This window comes from Diadema antillarum, unplaced genomic scaffold, assembly GCF_040938485.1.
Source record: "Diadema antillarum isolate AM-2024a unplaced genomic scaffold, OU_Dant_1.0 seq00001768_RagTag, whole genome shotgun sequence".
Taxonomy (NCBI): domain Eukaryota; kingdom Metazoa; phylum Echinodermata; class Echinoidea; order Diadematoida; family Diadematidae; genus Diadema; species Diadema antillarum.
The window spans coordinates 1993-24394 of record NW_027272449.1 but is presented as its reverse complement, the minus strand read 5'-3'; the positions used below and the strand labels follow the sequence as shown (position 1 = coordinate 24394).

At 40.2% G+C, this 22402-nt stretch overlaps 1 protein-coding gene across 1 annotated transcript in view; it reads left to right on the top strand.

The window, feature by feature from the left end:
* LOC139712171 (uncharacterized) overlaps positions 1-20725 on the top strand; it is a gene marked incomplete at its 5' end in the record, with an annotated part of 48687 nt that extends 27962 nt beyond the window's left edge. The window contains 2 exons of the mRNA XM_071624010.1: positions 17220-17406; positions 20419-20725. Coding sequence (XP_071480111.1) covers positions 17220-17406; positions 20419-20725 — 494 coding nt within the window. The remainder of the gene's footprint in view (positions 1-17219; positions 17407-20418) is intronic.
* Between the last annotated feature and the right edge of the window lie 1677 nt (positions 20726-22402).

The window sequence follows — 22402 nt, the reverse complement described above, 5'->3', positions numbered from 1 at the left end:
GTTTTTTATTCATTGGGTAACAGAAAGATGCCATTACTGGAGGTTGAGCCATATTAGTGTCTTCAAACATGTTTTAGGTAATTAATTCATGTCAATAACTTTAAAATCTGATAATTGCTCTTTTAAAAAAAAGTGTTGTTCTTTAAAAGTTCAGATACTTTTTGAAAATTACATGTGTGATTAACCTGTAAGTTTATGTTATTAAAATGTGACGCTGTATATGAGATTCTGAATGAGGTAATGTAGATTAGGAAACAGATATTCCAAGTGAAAGTATTCAGCCAGATTCTGGCGACAGTGCACAATGTCCGGGGGCAGGGAAATACCAGGTCATGTGAGAATGAAACGTATGTAATGTCATTTTGAACATGCCTCTGTGAGGGCCTTCCTTCTATTTGAATGATAAAAGTTGAATTATGTGCTCCAAGCAAATAATGAAATATGACTTCAAGCAAATAATGAAATATGACTTCATCAGGAAGAGTTAGACTGTTGAGCGGGAAACCATCAGCCAGAGTTGGGGGAAACCTGAAGGCTGTGATAATCGGATCCGTCTTCAAAGGTGACAGGGGGTGTTATGCACCGTCTTTATCATCCTGCTGGGGTTTTCGAAATAGGAAGATGTAGTTTCACACTCTTCTTGCGGAAAAGTTTTTCCCTCCGGTCTCATGTGGCTGATTAAGCCGCGACACCAGGCGCGGGATGTGACATGATTGGATTAATCTGCCTCGTGTAATTCGATGCATTCACGTCGTCTATCTCCCTGTCCCCCAAATCGCATCAGCGTTTTTCCGTTTCTCGGCTCCGCCACACGAGAGAACTGAAGAAAATGGAAAGCAGGTGGATTGCGGGATGGATTTCATTTTGTTGTTTTTGAAATATCTGATGTCTTTCTGCAGCAAGAGAAACAGAAATTAGATTGTCTCAGAGCAGTCATTGAAGCGTAAATCTAAACCAGTGAGGCTCCAGAGCTGTATATCTTTGACAAGGTATACCGGAAACTCGATGCCGATCATTTTTCCTCGGAGCGTTGACAAGCTGCGTCCATGGTCCATCTCTATTTCATCACAAAATATTATTGTGTTAGTGTGATATACGTTTTTTTCTCAGCTTTGAGCATTTACATCACATCTCCTCACACTTTGGAAATCACGCCACCATAAAGAGAGCTTTTTCACATGATTGTGCCAACATTGTTTGCATGTTTCACAATGTTTCACGATTTTACATTGTCCTGCCTACAAAAGGAAAGAATTTATTGTCAAAGTGAGATTCAAAAGTATTATGTTGAATCAAATACATTCATGATTCCCATTGCATGGACAGGACAGTAAATTGACCCATGATTTAGTATTCATCCACAAGACTTTCGCAATTTATCTTCAGTTAAAGAAACATAAAAAAGTTACTCTTTGTTTTGTTATGAATGGTTACATCAGGGGGTGTTTCATCAGTGTTTGTCAGCGCTGACAATTTCAGCAAAATCTTAGATTTTGATTGGCTGAGATGGTCTGGTCACTGACTGTTGCTATGGTGATTCAAGTTGTCAGCGCTGACAAACGTTGATGAAACACCCCCCCCCCCTCATGGAAAAGGGAGAGGGGGAGAGAGGTGGGGGAGAGATGGGTAAGTACCAGGTAACATGTTGCTACTTCAACATCAGCAGAAGATTACAGCTTGGGTTTATGAGCAAAAAATGGCATTTGCTCACCAACCGTGTGCCTGAGGCACGTCGATGCTTGATGCAGTTAACCTGCGGATGATTAAGGTAGGGTTAAAAGGGAGGAGGGGGGACACTGGAGATGGCAAATAAGTGACGATGAGTTAGCACACGAGCCATACCATCAAGGCTGGGCATGACAGGCCAAGAATGAAGCAGATTGAGGCTTGAAGGAACAGAGTGCATTCTGGTTTGTTCTCTGTCTGTCTGTCTGTCTGTCTGTCTGTCTGTCTGTCTGTCTGTCTGTCTGTCTGTCTGTCTTTTTCTCTGCCTTTGTATCTCTATTTCTCTTGTATCTCTCTCTCTCTCTCTCTCTCTCTCTCTCTGTTTTATTGTTTCTTATTCCTGATGCATTTTGATCAAGACAGAGAGAAAGTCTATATTTATCTCACTTTACAATAAAAATCACATATGATTTTTGTAAAATGCAAGAGATTCAGATTACGAGCAGCATGTCACTAAAAAGTGTTTCCAAAATATTCATGCCTTTTTCAGAAAGTTGCAATTATTTGTGGTGCAGAATGTGTATGAATGGTGTGTGAAATTTTTACAATTTTTTGTATTCCATAACACAAGATGTGTGCCAAAATGCAACACTCCTTTCAATATGTAGGCCATTGTGATACAGTAAAGATCAATTTAACGAGGAAAATTGATCCCATTATGAGATTTCCCTTCACAACCAAGAAAGACTGAGGACATCTTTGCTGTCTGGAGATTCCAGGTTACGAACAGACATGCTGACTGGCAGACACTACACACTGACCCCGAATGTTATTGCGTAGCAAAATATGAATTATGTTCGTACTCATCTTTATGCATGTGTTGTGAGCCTATTGAGTATTATGACTTTGGTGTGTTTTGATTTCATATCATTTTTAATGTGTCCTTCTGCATTGCAAAACATGTTTTGAAGACCATGTGTAAATATATATCACAGAGACCTATAAAATTTTGCTGGTACTTAGTTATTTATTCCAATAAGTTTCATTTGTGAGTTGAGAGTTTTTGCGAGCTGTCAAGTAGCAGTGTCCCTTTCGCTGTATCATACTCGGCTTCATTCTTTCTCGCACACGTGTTCCGGTCGTATCAGTGACTGTCGTTCCGCATCACATAATTCGCCGGCGAATGTTAATGGACAATAGGCGCGCACTGTCCAATTATGCCATTGCATAATTGTATAGAAGTGGTGCGCACTCTCCAACATACCAAATTAAGCTAACTCGATTTGACATCTATCATTGCTCTCTCCTCCGTCTGAGGCTGAAGGAGCTGCTGTCTCCGTCCGCATCCGGCCCTTTCTCATCCTTGGAGGAGGGTGCCCTGAATTACTGCCCTTCCTAATCAAATCTGCCCTTGTGAAAACGTCAACTAATTTGGCAATCCGAACCATTTGAGTGCAGATGAGATTCCGACAATATTTGGGTCGTTCGGAGAAAATGGGATTGGTTGCGTCGATTTTTTTCCCCATATTATTCTCTCTTTGAGCTACTAACGGTATTACATTGAGTTGGAGTGTAAAAGAAAGAAGTATATTGTGGTATTAATATATGAGATGGAGGCATAGCATAGGATTGACTTTTTCAGGTGTATGGAGAATTTTGGACATGAAAACAGTCTTAGATATGAGAAAATCACTTTGCGTTATGGTATGACACTTGTCAGTTTGACACTGTTTTTATTTTTTTTTTATTAGTCACAAAAGAAGGGATTGACTAAAATCCAACTTAACACTTTGGTAGCCAAAACAGTACTCTCGATATCTAATTGCAGTAATGATTCAAAGTATGAAGCGTGGAAGTCTTAAGTGGAAAGTGAAAGGAATCATGGATTGTATTTGTGCTCTTTAAAGTTGAAATAGGAAATGAGAGTCATTAAAAGTAAATACAGTAGAAGACAGAAAGATAATTGGAAGCCTTACATACTAACCACAGAGAGAAGTAGGGAAGGATGACTGACCCCGAGTGAAAGTAAAGTAATGCTGGAAAATATAATATCCATATAAGTAAATATGCAGTGTATGTATACCATATATGATGTGATTTCGTGTGGGCAGAGGGATGACAGACAGACCGGCAGAGAGACTTTGATTGTAATTAAAGTGATTATGGGAAGGGTGGTTAGGGGCAAACGAGAGATTAAATGGTGAGAATTAACACTCGAGCAGTTGTGATCAGCAGATAAAGAGTTTGACCGCAAAAGGAGTTAACTCCGTTCTTGTCTGTCTAAGATGTTGGCGATTAAACTTTGCTATAAAAAAAGAGAGAGAGAGAAAAGAAAACGGAAGTATGGGATGTTGTTGAATTGATCATAAATTCAAGAATATAACACGTGAGTCATCATTGGAAAGGTTTTATTTTGCTTTTCCTGATGACGAACTTTCTTTGAAATGTTTAAACTTTGTGCTTAAACTGCCTTTTCCCTTGCCCAGCAAATTTTTAATGATGTTGGGATAATGCACTTATTTCTGAAAAATGATGCCCTGTCAGTAAGTTGAATAAAAATTAGGCAAATTTGCCCCCTCCCCTTCCATTAGAATTTGGGTATTTCAATAAGTTTGCACATGAGTACTGGACTCTAGGAGCAGGGCCATGTGGATTACGAAAGTCACACAACAATAAAAGTAGCTGCAGCATTTGTCTAATTGCAGCCGGCAGCCTGGAGGCTACGAAATATTGATACTTGGCCACTTGTTCCAAAGCCCGGGGTTTTTACAGCTCCCCCCAGACAGGGGTGGACCGACTGGATTGATTGGTGGAGAATGGTGAGATGCTTGCACGTACCTAACCAGTGATCCCTCACCAATCTGGGTACATTGCTGCCGCCGCCGCCACCAAGAATTTGACACTTTTTTTAAAGAGATGGGGGTTAGTCACAATGCTAGCAGCATCGCTCCCTCCTCCTCCCCTTCTCTCTCCTCATCTGTAAGTGATCAAGAAGCGAGCTAGAGGATGCACTGTGATTATCAAGGGGTAATTTGCCAAATGAGGCATGTCTGCCATGCGGGGCAATTGTCTCCGCCCAAACGTGGTTGATTTCAAGTTCTCTCTTTCTCTCGTTCTCTCTTCATCTCTTTCGCTCACTGGCAATCTTACACCCTTTCACATGATTTAAAGAACTACCTCCAAAATCTGGACAAAAGCAGCATAACAAGGAATCACTTCCTTCATTTGGAAATGATGAAGGTAGAGGGGAGGGGAGGATTAGGGGGAGGTTGAGAGTTTTCTTTCTGAAGGGCAAAAATAACTGCAGGAAGATGCTGGTAAAGGGTGTGGCTGGGTGGGTCTCCTGACCTCATCTAAGTACCGGTATCCTGTATGTATTGTATATATGTATGTATGTATGTATGTATGTATGTATGTATGTATGTATGTATGTATGTATGTATGTATGTATGTATGTATCTCTTTTGTATGTGTGTGTGTGATTATCTAGTGACATATGGTAGCAATGCAGTGCAATGTTTCGAGAGACTCTTACAGTGTATGTAAGATGGTATCAATTGTACAGGAAAGGGACAGCGGATGAACCATTTCCCATCAGAAGTCTTGTTTCAGATGTCTCACACATGTAAAATTGTCCGCACTGAATATCATGTGATATGAGGAAAAAAAAGCGCTTCACATTTGTTGGGTTTGGTGCACAAGTTTTCCTTTGACTAGATTTTTGTTCATTGGTCTGATCTGATTTATGGAGAATGATTGTTCACAATACGAGTGGCAAATTTAAGTTTGTGTGGCAAGAAATACTGTGCACAGCAGGGATATTATTTGATGAAAGCCTTAATTGAAGCATGGATCAACTGAACTGTGCTGCCAAAGTCCTCCCAGCCATTCTCTTCCTCCGATAGATGGGCTGAGATTGCTACAAATTGGCTTTGAAAAGCAAGCTGTTTTGTGTTTTCACGCTGTGGGGGTATTAGCGCTTTTCCCAGGGTCCACAGTGAAGCGGAGAATGAATTAGATAAATTTGGGTATTGAGTTGAGGGCAGATCCTGTTTAATCCTCCTGAAGATAGGTTAATTGTATCAATGCTTTCGGAACTGTACTATCTTTCAAGTATAAATGTTACTGTGAGAAGGTTTTTTGTTTCTTTTTGTTTTCACATCAGTTGGCAACCAAGCAAGTGAGGGTAGATAACATGTGGTGTAAAGCAAAATCTTGAGATGTCTTTACTGTCTGACAGAGCCTCTGAGTAGGGTTTTAGCTATACCCTTCAAACCATTGATCATTCCATAACATTTATATTTCATATGTGATCCTCATTCCTGTCAACTCCTCATGTTTCTTTTTTGACCTACTGAACCTATTTTTCATTGCATTTCCATGCCTCTTATATGCCTGTAAACAAACAAACAAACAAACAAACAAACAATGAATTACATGTAATTTGTGTCATGTGTACATCTCCCTGATGGAATTTCAAAACACATGAAACATTAACTGTCTTGGTGCCATATTAGGAACATGTGTATACACGATGCATTATGACTTTCAAGTGATGACAGTGAGGAGGTTAAATGAAGAAGCTACTTCAAACAGATAGTTGCTTGCTATACATCTGATCAGGAAGGTTGGACTTTTCTCTTTCTTTGTTTTGGTCCGATGCAGTATAAATCACAGTGAAACACCTGTGGAAGTTTGAAGAACACAATAGCAGGTGAAATGTCTATCCAGCACTATCTTTCCTGGATGTATCTTTAGTATACAGAAATCCATATGAAGGCACTGATTTGTTTTTCATAAAGGGGATAATGATGACAGTCAGGACTTGAGGTTAGGCTTAAATCACAAAAGAAATAAGGGATGTATTTAACTCTTTTTGTCCAAAGTACTAACCACATCCTTATGCCATATTTCTGGGGTTTGTGTGTGTGTGTGTGTGTGTGTGAGTGTGGTTTTTCTTTGTTGTGTTCATTTTCCGTTTTGACAATGATAGTCAATGTTCAAATTTGATTTCCAAAGTGATTATCAACTCATGGCAAAGGAAATCCCTGTCTGTTCAATTAAGCACCTCAGCAGTTTCCAGACGGGGTTATATGCTGCCATCAACTTTTGTTATGTTTATTTTGTTGTGTATCATTTTATTTCATTCTATTTCTACTTGATATATGGGTACAGATAGTATGATATATTTTTGTAACAGATTTATGTTGTGTTTTCGTAACATTACACAAAGACCTGCCAACAGGGAGCCCTACTGATGTTACCCTGGGGAAGCCGAGGGCATCACCAGGGCATCAACAGTTGAGTTGGATGCCTGGATACTGGCGCCTAGTCTCGCCTAATTTTATCCCAATTCCATTAATTTCCTGCTCCTAATCCACGGAAAATGAACCAAAATCAATCGGCCGAACCTCAATGGTGCTAGTAATGAACATTATTCACGTCACGACTTAATTTAGTAATTGTTGCTTATAGAAAAAAGTGTTTCCAAGTAGGATTTCTACTGAAGTCCCTGAATTCCTGAACAAGCAATTTGATGAATTGAGCTGCCATCACTAGAATTAGATTGTTATGAATTTTTGTGAGATGATATTTATTTCTCAATTGCATAGTTTTAAGAAGAGATAGACCTAGGTAGAAAACAGTATGTAGTCTGAAAATTGCATACCATAAAATTTACCTGTGTGTAGAATTGAATTATGAACAGAACATATAATAAAGGCCTAAGGTTATTTATTGAGATGATCTGTGTTTATCGATAGTGTCGTTCTTGTTGGAGCATAAGAAGAAGACATACGGATTCCAACTCTCTCGGTTTACCATTGGTGCGCATGTAATATCACGTGCATGTGTCATGTAATGTGAGGCTATGGAGGCTAATTATCCTTCTCATTGTTCGTTTGTATGTCTGCTTGTTTCTTGTGTTCAGGATCATAGGGTTAGATACATTCATGCCACTCTCACAAATTTGCATTTTTCTGGAAAGGACAATTCAAGGTACTCGTCCATTTGACATTTAACACAAGATACATGTATCTGACATAGTATAACACCCCCACTCATTAAAGCAGATCCTTGATACCGTACATGCCAAGTCACGTTCTGGGAGCCCTCCCTCCAGACATTATGCCGGGGGGGGGGGGGGGGGGGGGGGAAGAATTCAGAAAGACTGAACCCCTTCTGCAGATACAGGATACTTTGTGGGGGGGGGGGTTAGGGCAAAGATGGAAGAGCATGGATACAGATCATTTTATAATGAGCAGGGGGAAAATAGACGAAAGGAGGCAGAAATCACGACTGTCTCTTTTCGGCAGATTAAGTTGAGGCAGGGGGAAAGTGGCAGACAGTAGATGATGAAACAAAATCCCAATGGGGCTAGCAAAAAGTTTGTAGCACTTCCATGGCTGTGCCGTACATACGTGAACATGTACGTGTGATGAAATGGCAGTGGAAGGCGCATATGGGGCTAAAAATAGAAGGAAACATACACAGCTTGTTAGGACGGCATTGACGGTTTGTGTATGCCTCGGGTAAAGGGGGAGAGTTGGAATGAGGGGGTAAGGGGAGGGAAGGAAAGACTTAAATGGAAGAGGTGAATGAAGAGTGTGAAAGACAGTCTCACCAAGAAGAAAGAGAGAAGAAAGAGAGATCTGGAAAGGGAGAGGCGAATTGCTGAGGAAGGGAGTGTGTGCTGGCTACTAAGAGGGAGGTTTGAATCTTGGGGATACGATCGGGCAAAAGCAAGCAATGTCATGGTATGAAAAGGCAGTTTCAAACACCCGTTCTCCTTCCTCCCTGCAGGAATTGACACAAGCTCTCATGAGGAACACGTACTGCTTTCCACACAAACAAGACACCACTTAAAGCATCCGTGTGTAGGAAGAGCTACCCTCCGGTAGATGACTGCGAAAAAAACAGCGCAGTGTAGGGAAGCTTAAAGATGCAGCAAGAAGGCCATTAGTTAAAGCTTGCCAAAGCACATTGTGTAAGATGGAGAGAACATATAGAGTGTATTTCTACTGAACGATAAAGATATGAGGTAATGTGAGGTGGTGTGAGGTAACACCTGGAATTTTTCCTTAGTAGAAATGTATCGGCTAGTGGGTGATACGAGATGATCGGTACTCCACCTCTTTACGCGGTCGATGCAAGGTAATGCGAGGGACTATTTTCCCAAGAAACAGAGCAGCCGGGTACCGAAATTTGCTGTGCGCCAGAAGTCTTGAATTCTTACCGAAAGATTCCATGCATTATTCAATTGATTGGGTGCCACCCCCCGGTCTGTAACCTTACACTACAGTAGGTAACTTCCTGGTTCACAGCATTTTGCAAGTTTCCGTGCTTTACCTGCATTCTACCACATTTAATTTTGCTCACTAGAATCAGTTTGGGAAGTAGCTAAAGTCGCATAGACCCGGTAGTTGCAGGGGTGCTGTTGGATGATAGTGCCGATCACCGTTAGCATTGATACGAAGATTGCCAAAGTTGAGCTAGTGTCATCAAGAGTAAAGTGCGTAGGTGTTGCTAAGTAGTGTTGCCTTCGTTGTCTTGCCTGCGCATCACGCAGTCTGTAGTAATGCCAGGGTGAGTGCTTATGTGCTTCTTAGTATGACGTCACAAAAGAAGTTTACTAAAGCTGTCATCCCCCTCGGCTGAATCGTGAGAGGAACTGTCATCGGACCACTGACTACAGTGGATCAGACTTTTTCGGACTCGTGGAAATGGGTCATAGCGTAAGTGCTAAAGAGGAGTCGATAGCATAGGTCTCTGTAGGAAACTTCCGCCGTGCGCCCACGTGTGCATTCGACTAAACCACCGGGTCTGTGTGCCTTTAACTACAAGGTGAAATAGGTGACAAAATTTGCAGTAATGCAAGGTACTAGTAGGTGCCCAGTAGAAAAATACTAAATGTGGTTGGTGTCAAGGTGCCTTGTTCGAAGGTATAAAGATGAATCGCTGCCTTGTTTGGGATGAAGCGAGAAAGCGAGAAGGTTACCGTAAAGTTCCGTGTATAGGACGCACCCGTGTATAAGACGCACCCCTAATTTCGGACCTAAAAAAAAAAAAAAAACACAGAACAAGAAAATGTCCACGCAAATATTGCGTGTGTCATACATATTATTTCAGCTCAAAATTTCCCTAGAATGCAGCATGTATTTGCTCTATTTTTCGTTTCCTTTTATATTTTCTTTTAACTTTATTCATCGGACATCAACACAATATGGAAGACGCAAAATGCGAGACTTGTCTCGGTACTCACTTGCTATTGTTTCGCCTTTCAATCGTGGTACATGTGTCATGCATATCGTACTCATGAGTGTACAGTACGATCTTTGCTGTCATACATAGCAGAGGGTGTCTCGCATATTGACGCATGTCAGACTGGAAGGTTCATTACGAAAAATAAGAAAAACATCAACAAGTGTAGCAGAGGGATCATACGGCAAGACGTACGGTGCGTACGGTAATTACACTCATGCACTGTTACCAGTAACATGTGTGTCTCTTGTACCATGCCTGTATGCACAGTGCTAGCCTTTTGCAAAAGGCAGCTCGCTATAATTTCAGCACACGCACACAGAGAGCAATGGACTTGCACACACAGCGCGCAACGGGCAAGCGCGCTTCGATCCGATCGCTGTGTGCACGCGAGTCCATTGCAAAAGCCTCTCTGCAGCTGCTGCCTTTGCCAAAGGCTTGCATGCTAGCTACAGTGTAGCTATGCTATCCGGCCTAGCTGGCCTTGCACTCGTGAAATGAAGAGCAAACGAACGACATGGATATGCATGCATGCTTCACACATCGTTCATATTTACGGTGACATAGTGTCGATCCTACTCCGTATTTTACAGCTTTTGTCTATGGCCATATCGATACTAGTACATTGATAAGTTTTACGGTATCGGTAATTTAGTAATGATACCTGTACATCGCGTATTCCAGCTACTAGGTTGGCTGTTGGTAGCTTGGTAGACTGACATCGGTAGCATGTACAGCAGTGCTGTTAGTGTTACAGCTGTTGTCTATGGCCAGATTGATACATCGTTACTGCACAAGGCCGATGTAAGTTTATCTCGTATTTGCAGCTTTTGTGTGTGTCCAGATTGAAAGATCGCTCTTATCCGTAAGTTTTAGTGATTGCTTACCTTCCAAACGTCGATGGGCATACATGGCCCCAAGTTGGCCTTATAAAATTGGGTGTACATGACGGATTTTTTTCCGTGATTCGACTGTACCTGTGTATACGACGCACCCCCGATTTTCAACGTTTTCCGACGAAAAAATAGTGCGTCTTATACACGGAACTTTACGGTACTTGTTTGTTTAATACGTTCAAAAGGGCCAAAAGAAACTTCTTGTCCTGACGAAGGCAACAAGATGAATTAAGACCAAGTCAGCTCTCATCTTGTATGTGGCACCATAGCAAGTTTAACAATCTGTATTTAATGTGTTACATGTTATTTATAAAGCTTCCATCGAAATATGGTGATAAAACCTCCTTATATGATAGGGTGTAATTAAGCATGGAAAGTGAAACTCCCTGTGGTAAGTGGCAAGGAGTTAAGGATGTAAAGGCAAGTATCCCAGTCTCATCGTTAAAGGTGGCCTTGAATGTACTGTGAACATGAACAAATGCACTATTGCTTGAGAGATTTTCTTTTTAATTTTACATCCTTGTCTATTTAAAGTCCACTTAAGAACATTTTAGAATTGATTTAAGATGCAAACATGGATGCTGTATGCTCAAACTGAGAGATGAACATGTGTCTTTTTTTTTCTAGCCACTAGAATGCAATTTTAGCCTGTTTGAAATTATGAAAAGAGTTCGACTGCCAAAACTGTGCTGGCGGGGCCTCAAATTTTAAACAGAGCCATGAAAAGTTTGAAGATGTTCAAATTGAGATCCAGTGCATGTTTAATTGCATCTCTTCATGCTGGTACTCTTGACGAATAAACAGACATGCATATGTTAAACCAATGCTGTACTGTTGTCAATACAGTGGACTGGTAATTTAGACCTAATAAGCATGTGCATGATGCATATCATTATGACACAAAAAAACAGAGGAAGGTTATGCACAGAATTGATGTACGTGATAAATGCTGTAAATGCCACAAACTATTCCTTGGTTTTCTATTCACAATCACAGAAATCATAGCCATGCTACAAATATTTCGTTGGCATGTGTTTGCAAAGTAATAACAGACGAACAAAAGTCTTCAATAGCACAGCAGTCCCCTCTATGAAGATCGCAGAACTTTTTGCAGGGGGGCAAGAATTGGACGGGTTTGGGATACATTTGGAATCGTCAGCTTACTGCGAGGATGTCGGCAGACTCCGAGGAGCCTGCACAAACTCATAGAGTGTGCAGACCATATTGACAATGGTTCTCCCTAGGACTGGCGTTAAAATACCGTGGGAATGAATAAACACATCCTCGCGGGGGCACCCAGTCAGTGGAAAGCAATACATAGTCAGGAAGAAGTACTGTTAAAATGACATCTAGGAAATAAATAGCAACATAATATAAGTTATAAATATATTGTTATAATATATATATATATATAACTTATATTATATAACATCTGTATAATGTCAGTGCATTTATGGAAAGGTATGCAATGTGTCTGTTTACCTTTTTTTTAAATTTCTGGGACACTTAGAGTGTGCAATTATTTTTAGGGAATCTCTGCTAGAAGTGAGTCATGGAATGACATTATCTTGCTGTGAGATAATAGAGTGGAATGGCTTAATTGCTAAATGCATCAGTTTTCCCAAATTATTTTGGTCATGAATCACGTATCAGCTGGGTATGATTAGGAGTGTTGGTATTCTCACCCATGTCTCCTGTCGGTTCGAAGAAAATGCATCCATCCTTGCGTGCTCCACGGAATATTCAGTTTGAGTACGATGAAGACTGGAATTTTTGGTCTACGCCGAAAAGTTGAGGGGGCATTGTAGAGCAATTCTGATTCCTTGCTGTGATTAGAACTCCTCCGCTAATCTCTGTATGCTCAATATTGCTTCCTTCAGTGTCGTTCTTCTCCGTTGTATTAATACCAATTTCATTTCTCCTCACTCTCTCCCCCGATGCTCGTCTCCAGTGTTCTCAGCCCCCTAATTTCTTCGACGAGTTGCCCCGGAGCCAGACGGTACCTCGTGTTTGCCCAACGTGCCCTCCCATGTTTACCAGTCTATCGCTCAGGGTGACAAGTGGGAATAGAGATTTGGCCACGAGCAAGGACGATTTAGGGCGGTTAAATTGATGTAGAAATGCAATTTTTTCCTGAGAGTTCTGTCATTTCCGGCACGATAGTGTGTTATAGGAACACGCCATTGATCGTTTTTTCCGAAAGACGTCTCAGATAGTGTCACGAGGGACACAGTGTATGTACAAATGATGTCCTTTCATCATCAAGTGGAAGGAAATCCATTTCATGTGTCCATTTCCTGTGATCATGGGGTAATATTACCCCAGTGACACATTAATGTTCAATGAGGCATGTGATAAACTGTTTTCTTTCCGTAGGTAGTGATTGATTAACAGCGTATTAGCTTTGTTGACGACTTGAAATATAATTGCTACTAATCACTTCGATTTGTGTTTGCTTTGTCTGACAAAAAAGACTCGAACCATTTTTGATGGTATTGCTGAAATCATTCATTCCGTTATACGTCTGTATACTCATCTTAGGCTGTAGGGTACATCTTATATTGTCCAATTTGTTTTTCCCCATTCCACGTATGCAGGTATCCCTACATTATGCCAAGATGCGCAATCTCAGTTTGCTGTACTCTCGCGACTTTTTGAAACATCCGACAGAAGTTGATGGGGGAAAAAGTGCGAGACCGTGCGGACGGCGTGTCATGCGCATAATATAATCTGCAACGTATGTGACAGCTTTGAAATGAGCAGATATCGAGATCATAGAAGGCTGCTGTGCCAGTTGAAATTGGCTGTAGTGCTTCTGCTCGCAGCTGAACAAATATCGGTGTGATGTTATCGTCTGCTGGATGGGAGGTGGGGGGGGGGTGGTAATTTGTGGAAATAAATGTCATATTTGTTCTCTACGGTCTCCTCCTTGTACTTTGTAAGTCTTCCAGCTTTCTCTACCAAGAAAATAACATTCTGATGGACAACGAGAGAAACGTAGATGGGGAGAAATCTTTGCCGTTTTAGATTTCATCAACCATTTCTTCTTCTCGCCGCCGTCATTGGTGTCCGGTTGCCTTGACAGTAAGAGAGAACACCAAGTGAACGTTATTTCAAGGAGACAAAAAACAGCTACAAGAAGACATGTAAGAGCCGAGACTGTCTCGCCAATAAACACTTTGTCTTTCAAGTGTCCTTGTTTCTTTTTTAGCATTTGTTTTTCCCTAAAGTGGCTTATTTCTCCTCCTCTTTGTATTTTGCTCAGCCGTTCTCTCTTCTTGCTCGATTCTCTGCCAAGCCCTCGACTTCTTTCTTCCCCTTTGAATATTGTAAAGCACACACATTTCGACACGCTTCAGACAAGAGTTGCATCTGTCGGGGGAAACAGTGTTTTTTATATGTGGTATCGAATATTTGGTGCCACAGGGCAATCGATGTGCATGCAATAGTGACTGGGTATTTCAGTGTATGAAATGAAATGAGTAAGAAAGGATGATCTGAGCTTACAAAGATTAAAGCAGCTTATACTCCTGAGAGGTAAAAATGCATCTATTCTAAAAAAAAAAAAAAAAATCCTAAGTTTTGAATGGATTGTCCCATTTTCCTCAAACTTTCTGTGTGTGTTAAACTAATATTTCTGTGTTCACTGAATCCACATAATTATGTTTGGGGTTAATTTCCCTGGAACGATGTTCTCCCATCTTATGTGCATAAAATATTTTTTTCACATAGCTTTGTGGTAGTTTTATTCCCAGTCCAAATGATAGCTATTTGAAAAATCAGTATTTGTATCAAATTCATATCAATCATTGATACATTAATCTTCAAGATGATCATGTAAGTGCGGTGGTAACAAGATGTATTGATAATTTGATAATGATTTGTTGAAGTATATGAGGCCGGCATTTTAACCCTGATTCAAAATGAAATACAAGGATAAAAAACTGGTTATATACTGGTATATAATGTAGTTCAAATGCAAGCCTAAACACAAGCTGAAGACAAAATGGATTGATATGTTTTTTGTTTTTTTTTTTGTTTCAGGTCACTACCATTCTTTTTCATGCCACAAGAAAAAAAGTGTGAAGCTCTGCTAGAGATAATACAGAGAGAAGTGGTGGAGGGATTATGAAATGTGTGATCACTCCTTTGACCCAACAGTAACACTCAAGACATGATTTATCTCTTCCAGAGAAGCATTGTGGTGCAGTGTAGATATACAATTTCATGATTAGGATGCAAGGAATATGATCCTTTGGGTAACCTTAAAAATGAGCCCGCCCTCATGCATCATCAGCAGGACTGGTATGATGGATTATGACCATTCCCCGTAGCTGTGAGAGAGACTCTAAGCATACAATGTTGTACCTGAAGACTTTCAACACTTTTAACGTTTTGTAATACCGGTAACGCAAGAATGTTTGATAAGTTTTGAGCAAGGGCTTGAATGGGGATGTGAAAAGATGTTGCGTAGTAGCAGACACTGCATGATGAAGTAGGGAGACGGAGAGATTGGGATGGAGAGAGAGAGTGAGCTGGGGTGATGCTATGAATGAACGGAGAATGCAAGATAGATGGGCCGCTGTATCACTAAAATGACTGAGAAGATAAACGACTGATACCATGAAGTTGGACAGTTAGCGAATGACAAAGTGTTACATAGCGTTTGTTCAATTCCGAGAGTTTCAACATCCTCTTCCAGCAATTGTGCAGGAAAGTAGGTCATTGGGTTAGGGGCCATCATAAATGCAACTTTTTAGCATACATCAACCTCTTTGCATAATGGCGCCGCCCTTTGGGGGGGAAGAGAAAACCTCCCGCGGGTTCCATGTGAAAATTTCTCGTACATCGAGCGCTTTGCCACTATTCTAACCATGCCGCCGATTATGGTCATCCATCAACAGATGTGCTTTTAAAGTGTCACAGCAGCCTCAAGTTCAGTCTCCTATCACTTGTGGCTTGTTCTTAATTCCTACAGCAACCACAACTTTCCAAAATCCAGTGTACTATATACCACTCTCTCCCTCTCTCTCTCTCATTCTTGCCGCCCGCCCCCCCCCCCCCCCCAATCAAAAGGCAAATTGGCACAAAATCAGCATCCTCTAAACTTTCACTCGTTGCTAAGTGGAGATTTGGAGGAGCATAGATAAACCAGCCAAATTGCCATCCATGTTTGGGGCGAAAACATTTCGGTTGAAGTGCTCTCCTCTTTCTCGTGAAAGGCTGCTGCCCTAAAACGTCACGCCGCCCTGACATTTGCTCAACCCCAATGTGGCATCACCAAGAGTGCAATAACATGTTTGTAATTTCACCCCTGCAACACCAGAGTGTACACTACATAATGTATAGGGAGGAGTTCTAACATGTAGAAGGGTCTCAGACTTGCAAGGAACTTGTTTCATAATTACATTTCTAAAATGCGTAATTCTAGATGCATAGTTAGTGTGCGTCTGACTCTGTAACAAGTCTTCTCCCTAACCACTTGCTGTTTTGAACATTTCATTCAACAGTTGTGTCAAAAACCCTGTGATCTGTCAATCATGTACACAACTCTAAATGTAGCCACGTTAACACAGAGAGTTATCAGTCTTTGCATCAATAGCAAATATCAAATTCATTTACCACCGTTCACATGCGAAAAAAATCACTCAGCTGCGGAATGAAACGCTTTGAATTGCTAGACTGTGCATGACCCCAGGTTTTCACTTTGAGTTTAATATCTCTAATTTGGATATGTGCCTCTTTGGTCTGTGCCCTCATGCTCCATCCACATCTACAGGAGACGAGTTAACACTTTATTTTTGTTTTCTTACATTTGAATAATCTCTATGACATTACATTTGATGCTTTTGTCACCTTTACAGCTCAGCCACCCCTGTGAAATTCATCTGAACTGTAGTGGCTGCGTGTGTGTGGTGTGTGTGTGTGTGTGTGTGTGTGTGTGTTGTGTGTATGTGTGTGGGGGAGTTTGACGGGGAAGAAAAGGCTATATTTAGATTGCTGGTTTTATTCCTTTGGAATAATTCCTATATCATGAGGAATATAAATTTGTTTTCAGATTTATGATTGTATTAAAATTGTAATTTGCCTGTTGTATACATTAAAGTGAGTGCTTATGATTAATGGGATAATCATGTGTTAAATGAAATTGAATAAGTATTATTGAAGTGTGTATGTGTGTGTGTATTTATGGTGTGGACTCAGTGTAAAAGTTTGTCTGCTGCTTAGCCCGCTATCACCCTACCCAGCACCTTAATTCTAGTAACGGTGTCAAATGTATTTTTCTCTTCATCGAGTAGAGGTTAACTCTACAAGAAACCTCTCTGTGCTAAAGGCTTTTAAAACCTGACCCTTGATACTTCATTGATATTCGTTTTTTGCTGTCTTTCCATCACACAGGCATATGTGCCATTAGCTGCCAGCATGGTGTGCAGCACGCGAGAAAGTGCAAGTGTGTGTGCGACGAAGGCTACAGCGGTGAACTGTGCGACGTGGCTGACTTCACGACGACGTCGCCTACCTCCATGTCATCGCCGTCACTGTGCGCACTAGATTGTGGGTCCAACGGCGTGCTAGATGAAAATGAGTAAGTTAATAATAATGATGATGATGATGATGATGATAATGATGATGATAATGATGATAATGATAATGATAATGATAATGATAATAATGATAATAATAATAATAATAATGATAATTATAATAATAATAGTAATAATAATGATAATAATAATAATTGCATTTATATGACGCTTTATACGGGTGTTTCTAAGCGCACTGGTGCTATTTATTCAAGAAAAATTGAAAACACAATAACATTACGACAATGCAAAACCAAAATAACAGTAACAAGGAGAAGAAGAAAAAAAAAAACAATACATGTGATGCAGTGATACAATAATTGATAACTGACTGTGTGCACCTCCAGAAAAACAAAAAGGTAAGCTCCATTACATTTTTTTTTCTTTCTTTCTTTGGTAGCTCTGTGCATTGCTTTCACATAACAAGTGATATTTTCGGTTGCCATTTGACCACAGCCAGTTCTGTTTACTCTTAGATACTTCTGAAACTATGCTGAACATCTTGACCAAACAGATATGATACCTCACCATCGTGGAGTTGGATTTAATGAGTAACCATGGTCCTCAGAGATGTACACCATTCACAGGGATCAATGTAGCAATTGTTTACAATGTTCTCTCGGCTTACCATGGTCATCCAAAGGCTGCTTGAACTGCCAGACTTTATATCATAGGCAGGTTTTATAATTAAAATCATTTCTCTCTCCTCTGTTGAATTGAGATCAGTCTACAGATGCACAGATACTTTGTACATCTGCTCCATGTTGTATGGGGCCTACATTATATCAGTGACAAACTTGGTCTTTATTTAGAAGGCCCATACATTTGGGATCTTTAGATGCATTCAGATGTCATCAGGTGTAGTTTGTCTTTAAATACAAATATCATTGAACAAAAGTGCATTTGTGGCATACTTTGCCTGCGCGGAATTCAGGATTTCCGAGGCAGTTGTTGAAGAGAGCGTGACAGCTGCTATATGGGATGTGAAGTGTTGGGAAGTGGACCTTGGAACATGCACTCAACCACGCTAGGAATGGGGACATTTTTTTTTTAGAGTTACCTCTGTCAATCAGTTTTTTGTTTAATAGGGCTTTCTGGACTTGCTCCAAGGGCCTTTCTACTTCACCATGTCATCTTTAATTGCATTCAATAGACCGAATTCTTTTTTTTTTCATTGCCTCTCAGTAGAGAGATCCTCGATCAAAGTCAACAACAGGTACTGTACATATGCGCAATTTATATATATACGGATATATATATATATATATATATATATACACACACACATACATACACATACATACACACACACACACACACACACACACACTCAAGATATGCTCATTGTATCAAGCAAAATTGCTTGTGCATACACTGTACCTTCATGTCTATAACTATTGTCATGCCTGTAATGCTCTATGTTCACGACAGCACTCTGTAAAGAATAAGTAGTCATTGTTTCTTTACCCAGGAGGATCCCAAACTAGACAACTGTAACCCTCCCCCCCCCCAAAAAAAAAGAACCCAACAAACAAACAAACAAACAAACAAACAAACAAACAAACAAACAAAACAAAACAAAGTAAAGCAAACAAACATACAGATTAATGAAAATGCACTAATTTGATACATGCATAGTGAAATGAAGCTCTTACTGAAAATATGATGAAAGATGATTTTTTTTTCCCTTTCTACTGATGAGAAGAATAATTCAGTATTTTTTTTGTATATATAATTGTCAGAGTCATAGAATTATAGGCCTGTGCTGTCTTGGGTAAATAATGACAGGCTTAATGTTAATTGATAACTTTGTTGCATAGCTGCTGAATGTTGCATAAGGAATAAACAAAACATTTAGGATTACCCTCCTTTTATGAAGCTGAGCAGATGGACGCAAATTATTCCTGCTAGATCCGTCTGCATCACAATTGCAGAATCAATTTGGAGTTTGATTGCTTAACTGATGTAACAAACGCAAATGTAATCAATTTTTCCTCTCCGTTTGCGGCAGTCAAATTTGCCTTGTTTGTGCAAATATCGAAATCACCGTCAGGACCAGATATGAAGTTAGCACCGCGTGTTTGCGCAACTGCCGCGGCGCTGTCGTTGGCGGAGCCGAAGGGGAAATTGGGCGCATATTTGCCGGTTCATTATCGGCTAATGAAAAGGATGGTTTTAATGTCGCTGCCCAGATTATCTGATCAGAATTAGCAATTACTTGGGGGAGATGTTCAGAGCGAGCACAAACACTGCGGTAGGATAACAGTGGCAGAAAAAGATGGTATAATGATGGATATGAGTGGAAAAAGAGGGTAGGAGAGGGTGGGTGGTTAATGGAGAGTTGGATGGAGCGTCAGAAAAAGATGTAAATGGTGATAAGAAATTGAAAAGTGAAAGAAAAGTGGGTTATGATGAAATGAGTTGTGTTTCTATCATCTCATCTCATCTCATAAAAGGCAGTATTAATTCATTCATTTGCCTATTCATTCATCTACTTTTACGTTACAGAGAGAGCATGGTGAAAATTTTAAGCATTGTCCAATCTTCTGCAAAGATGAATATTGGTACATTACATCAGTCCCAGCAAATGAGATATTAAATAAGAAGGGATTGAAATGCATACATGTCTTTATGTATGTTGTGATGTGTACGCTATATAAAGGTAACCCTGTACCACTCTGCCTTTTGTCTAGGAACCAGCCCCAAGGTTGATGTTGGGATGCACGAAGCTGGAAAGTTTTAACCTCTCTCCCAAGTCAGAAGTATGATTTGGTTTTCATTGATTTATTTGAGCAGGAATTCATTCATGAGAGATCGACCAATCAATCGATGAATTTGCTGTTAACCCATTGAGGACAGGCTGATTTTGCTACAACACGCATTTCCCATAGACACCTGCCTGAATATACGTGGGATTCGTTCTCAATGGGTTAATTGATTTCTGACTAATCAAAGTTTCAGAGTGAAAGTGAATCTGGGATTGACTATCTCTCTTTCTCATTCTACATCTACAGGTGCACATGTGTTTGCCACCCAGGATTTGGGGGACCCATTTGCAGTGAGGTACTTCCCACCGACTGGACCCCACCTCCCGAGGACTGCCAGCTGGACTGTGGCACCCACGGCACGCGGGACATCGACGCACTGTGTGCGTGCGTTTGCGACGAGGGCTACAGCGGCGAGGATTGTTCCAGTGAGTCAGAATCCAGCTTCTCGGTGGACTCTTCGCAGACCAGCAGTGACTACTCCGAAGGTGCCGTAAAACTCAGCACTAGTCCAAGGGGCTCGTTCACACCGCAACCATTCTCACCAGTAGTCTAGTAAATACACGGCTATGAGGCACCCAGAGCTATTGATCATGAGATTTTTTGAACCTTACCCGCTTACCTGCTACCTTGTACTATGTCAGCACTGGTTATTTTGTGACCTTGATGATGAGGCAGAGGAACAGTTGACCATACAATCAGTGACCAACTGTTTCATTTCGGCACAAAAAGAGATTAAAAAGCAGCTTATGAGTCCGGTATTTGGTACTCTCATCAGTGTAGTGAAGTAATGCTGCCCCCAAAACTGAAATGAGTTGCACTAGCACCAGTAATAAATCTCTCAGTGCCCTTCCAAATTTGTCGGATGTAAATTTCCAACCTTTTTGTGCTGTTTGTCCTATAGCTCTGCAAAAGGTTCATCATGTTTTTCATTCTGGGTTGCCGCTCAACGCCTTGCTGTGTGAATGAGCCCTCTCTGCACTGTTGTGATTGGTTAAGACATGACTACTCCTTTGTAGCTGTGTATGAAATTACCAGTGTCATGTGATAGTCGGAAATAGTAAAGCAACCATAATCAAAAGAAAGATTTTTTGCACTTACAACTTTGATAGATTTTGGCCAAAAAAAAGAAAAGAAAAGAAAAAGATGTTTTCTTCTATTATAAGAAGGAATATAAGATTTTATAAATTCTTACCAAAATCAAATTATTCTTGTGTTTGGTCAAGGCAGATTTATGATGAGATTTCTTCAATGCAATAAATTTCATTTATTGTGAATAGTCCTAATAAAAGAGGACAATGCCTTGTGATGCCATAATGAAAAAATGAAACAAACAAACAAGATAATTTGTACCCTAATGACTAAGTTGTTTTTAGAGCAGTAAATTAAAGAGTTTCTGTACAGTAGAATAATTGCCGCACTCACGAAAGACCCCTTACACCCACTCTAATGCTATTCCCTAATCTCCCATTTAACTCCAGCAAATCTAACAAGCGGTGCGATGCACGGTACTAATGATGACCAGATAATTACTGTGAATAATGAGATGTAGCTAGCACTAAACTATTTACAACAATCAGCTTGCGTGCACAAATAGTTTCCGGAAAGCTCATTAAATTACCTCATTTATGAAATTTGAAGTCATTGTCGAGTGGCGGCTGGATCAGATAAACAAACAAACTCGGCTATAGTCCAGCAAGCTATTGCTTCGATTTATTTTTCCTGATACCGCTTCTATGTTTTTCATTGTAAATCCTATAAATGAATATGTCCTTAATCCTAGTATACCTGTATAAATTGGTCTATTTTGTCAAAAAGTTTTTAAAGCTTAACTTTTGTTAAGTACCTATACTGAGTGCACTCACTAAATAATGAAAACATCTGTCCTAAAGGATTGAAGAAAAAAAAAAACAACTCTTTAGTAGCTTTCCATCAGAAATTCTCTCAACACCTCAATGACAGTTGTGTGATGTTAGAGATAGCAAGTGGTAATACTCCCTGTTTTTTTTTTTTCCTGTATTGATGAAGTCACATGACCTGCTAATTTCAGCCAATCACAGTGCACTGCTAGTGCGTGGCACTCTCCGTAGTCACTGCTGGTATAACTGACGATAGTGCTTCAAAAGTTTATTGCTTCGATAGTCAATAACTGTTCCTTGTTTGTTTTAGACAATTCTTAGAGCTTAATATTATTACAATTCGAACTCAATGATGTCGTTTGTCATGATTGCAT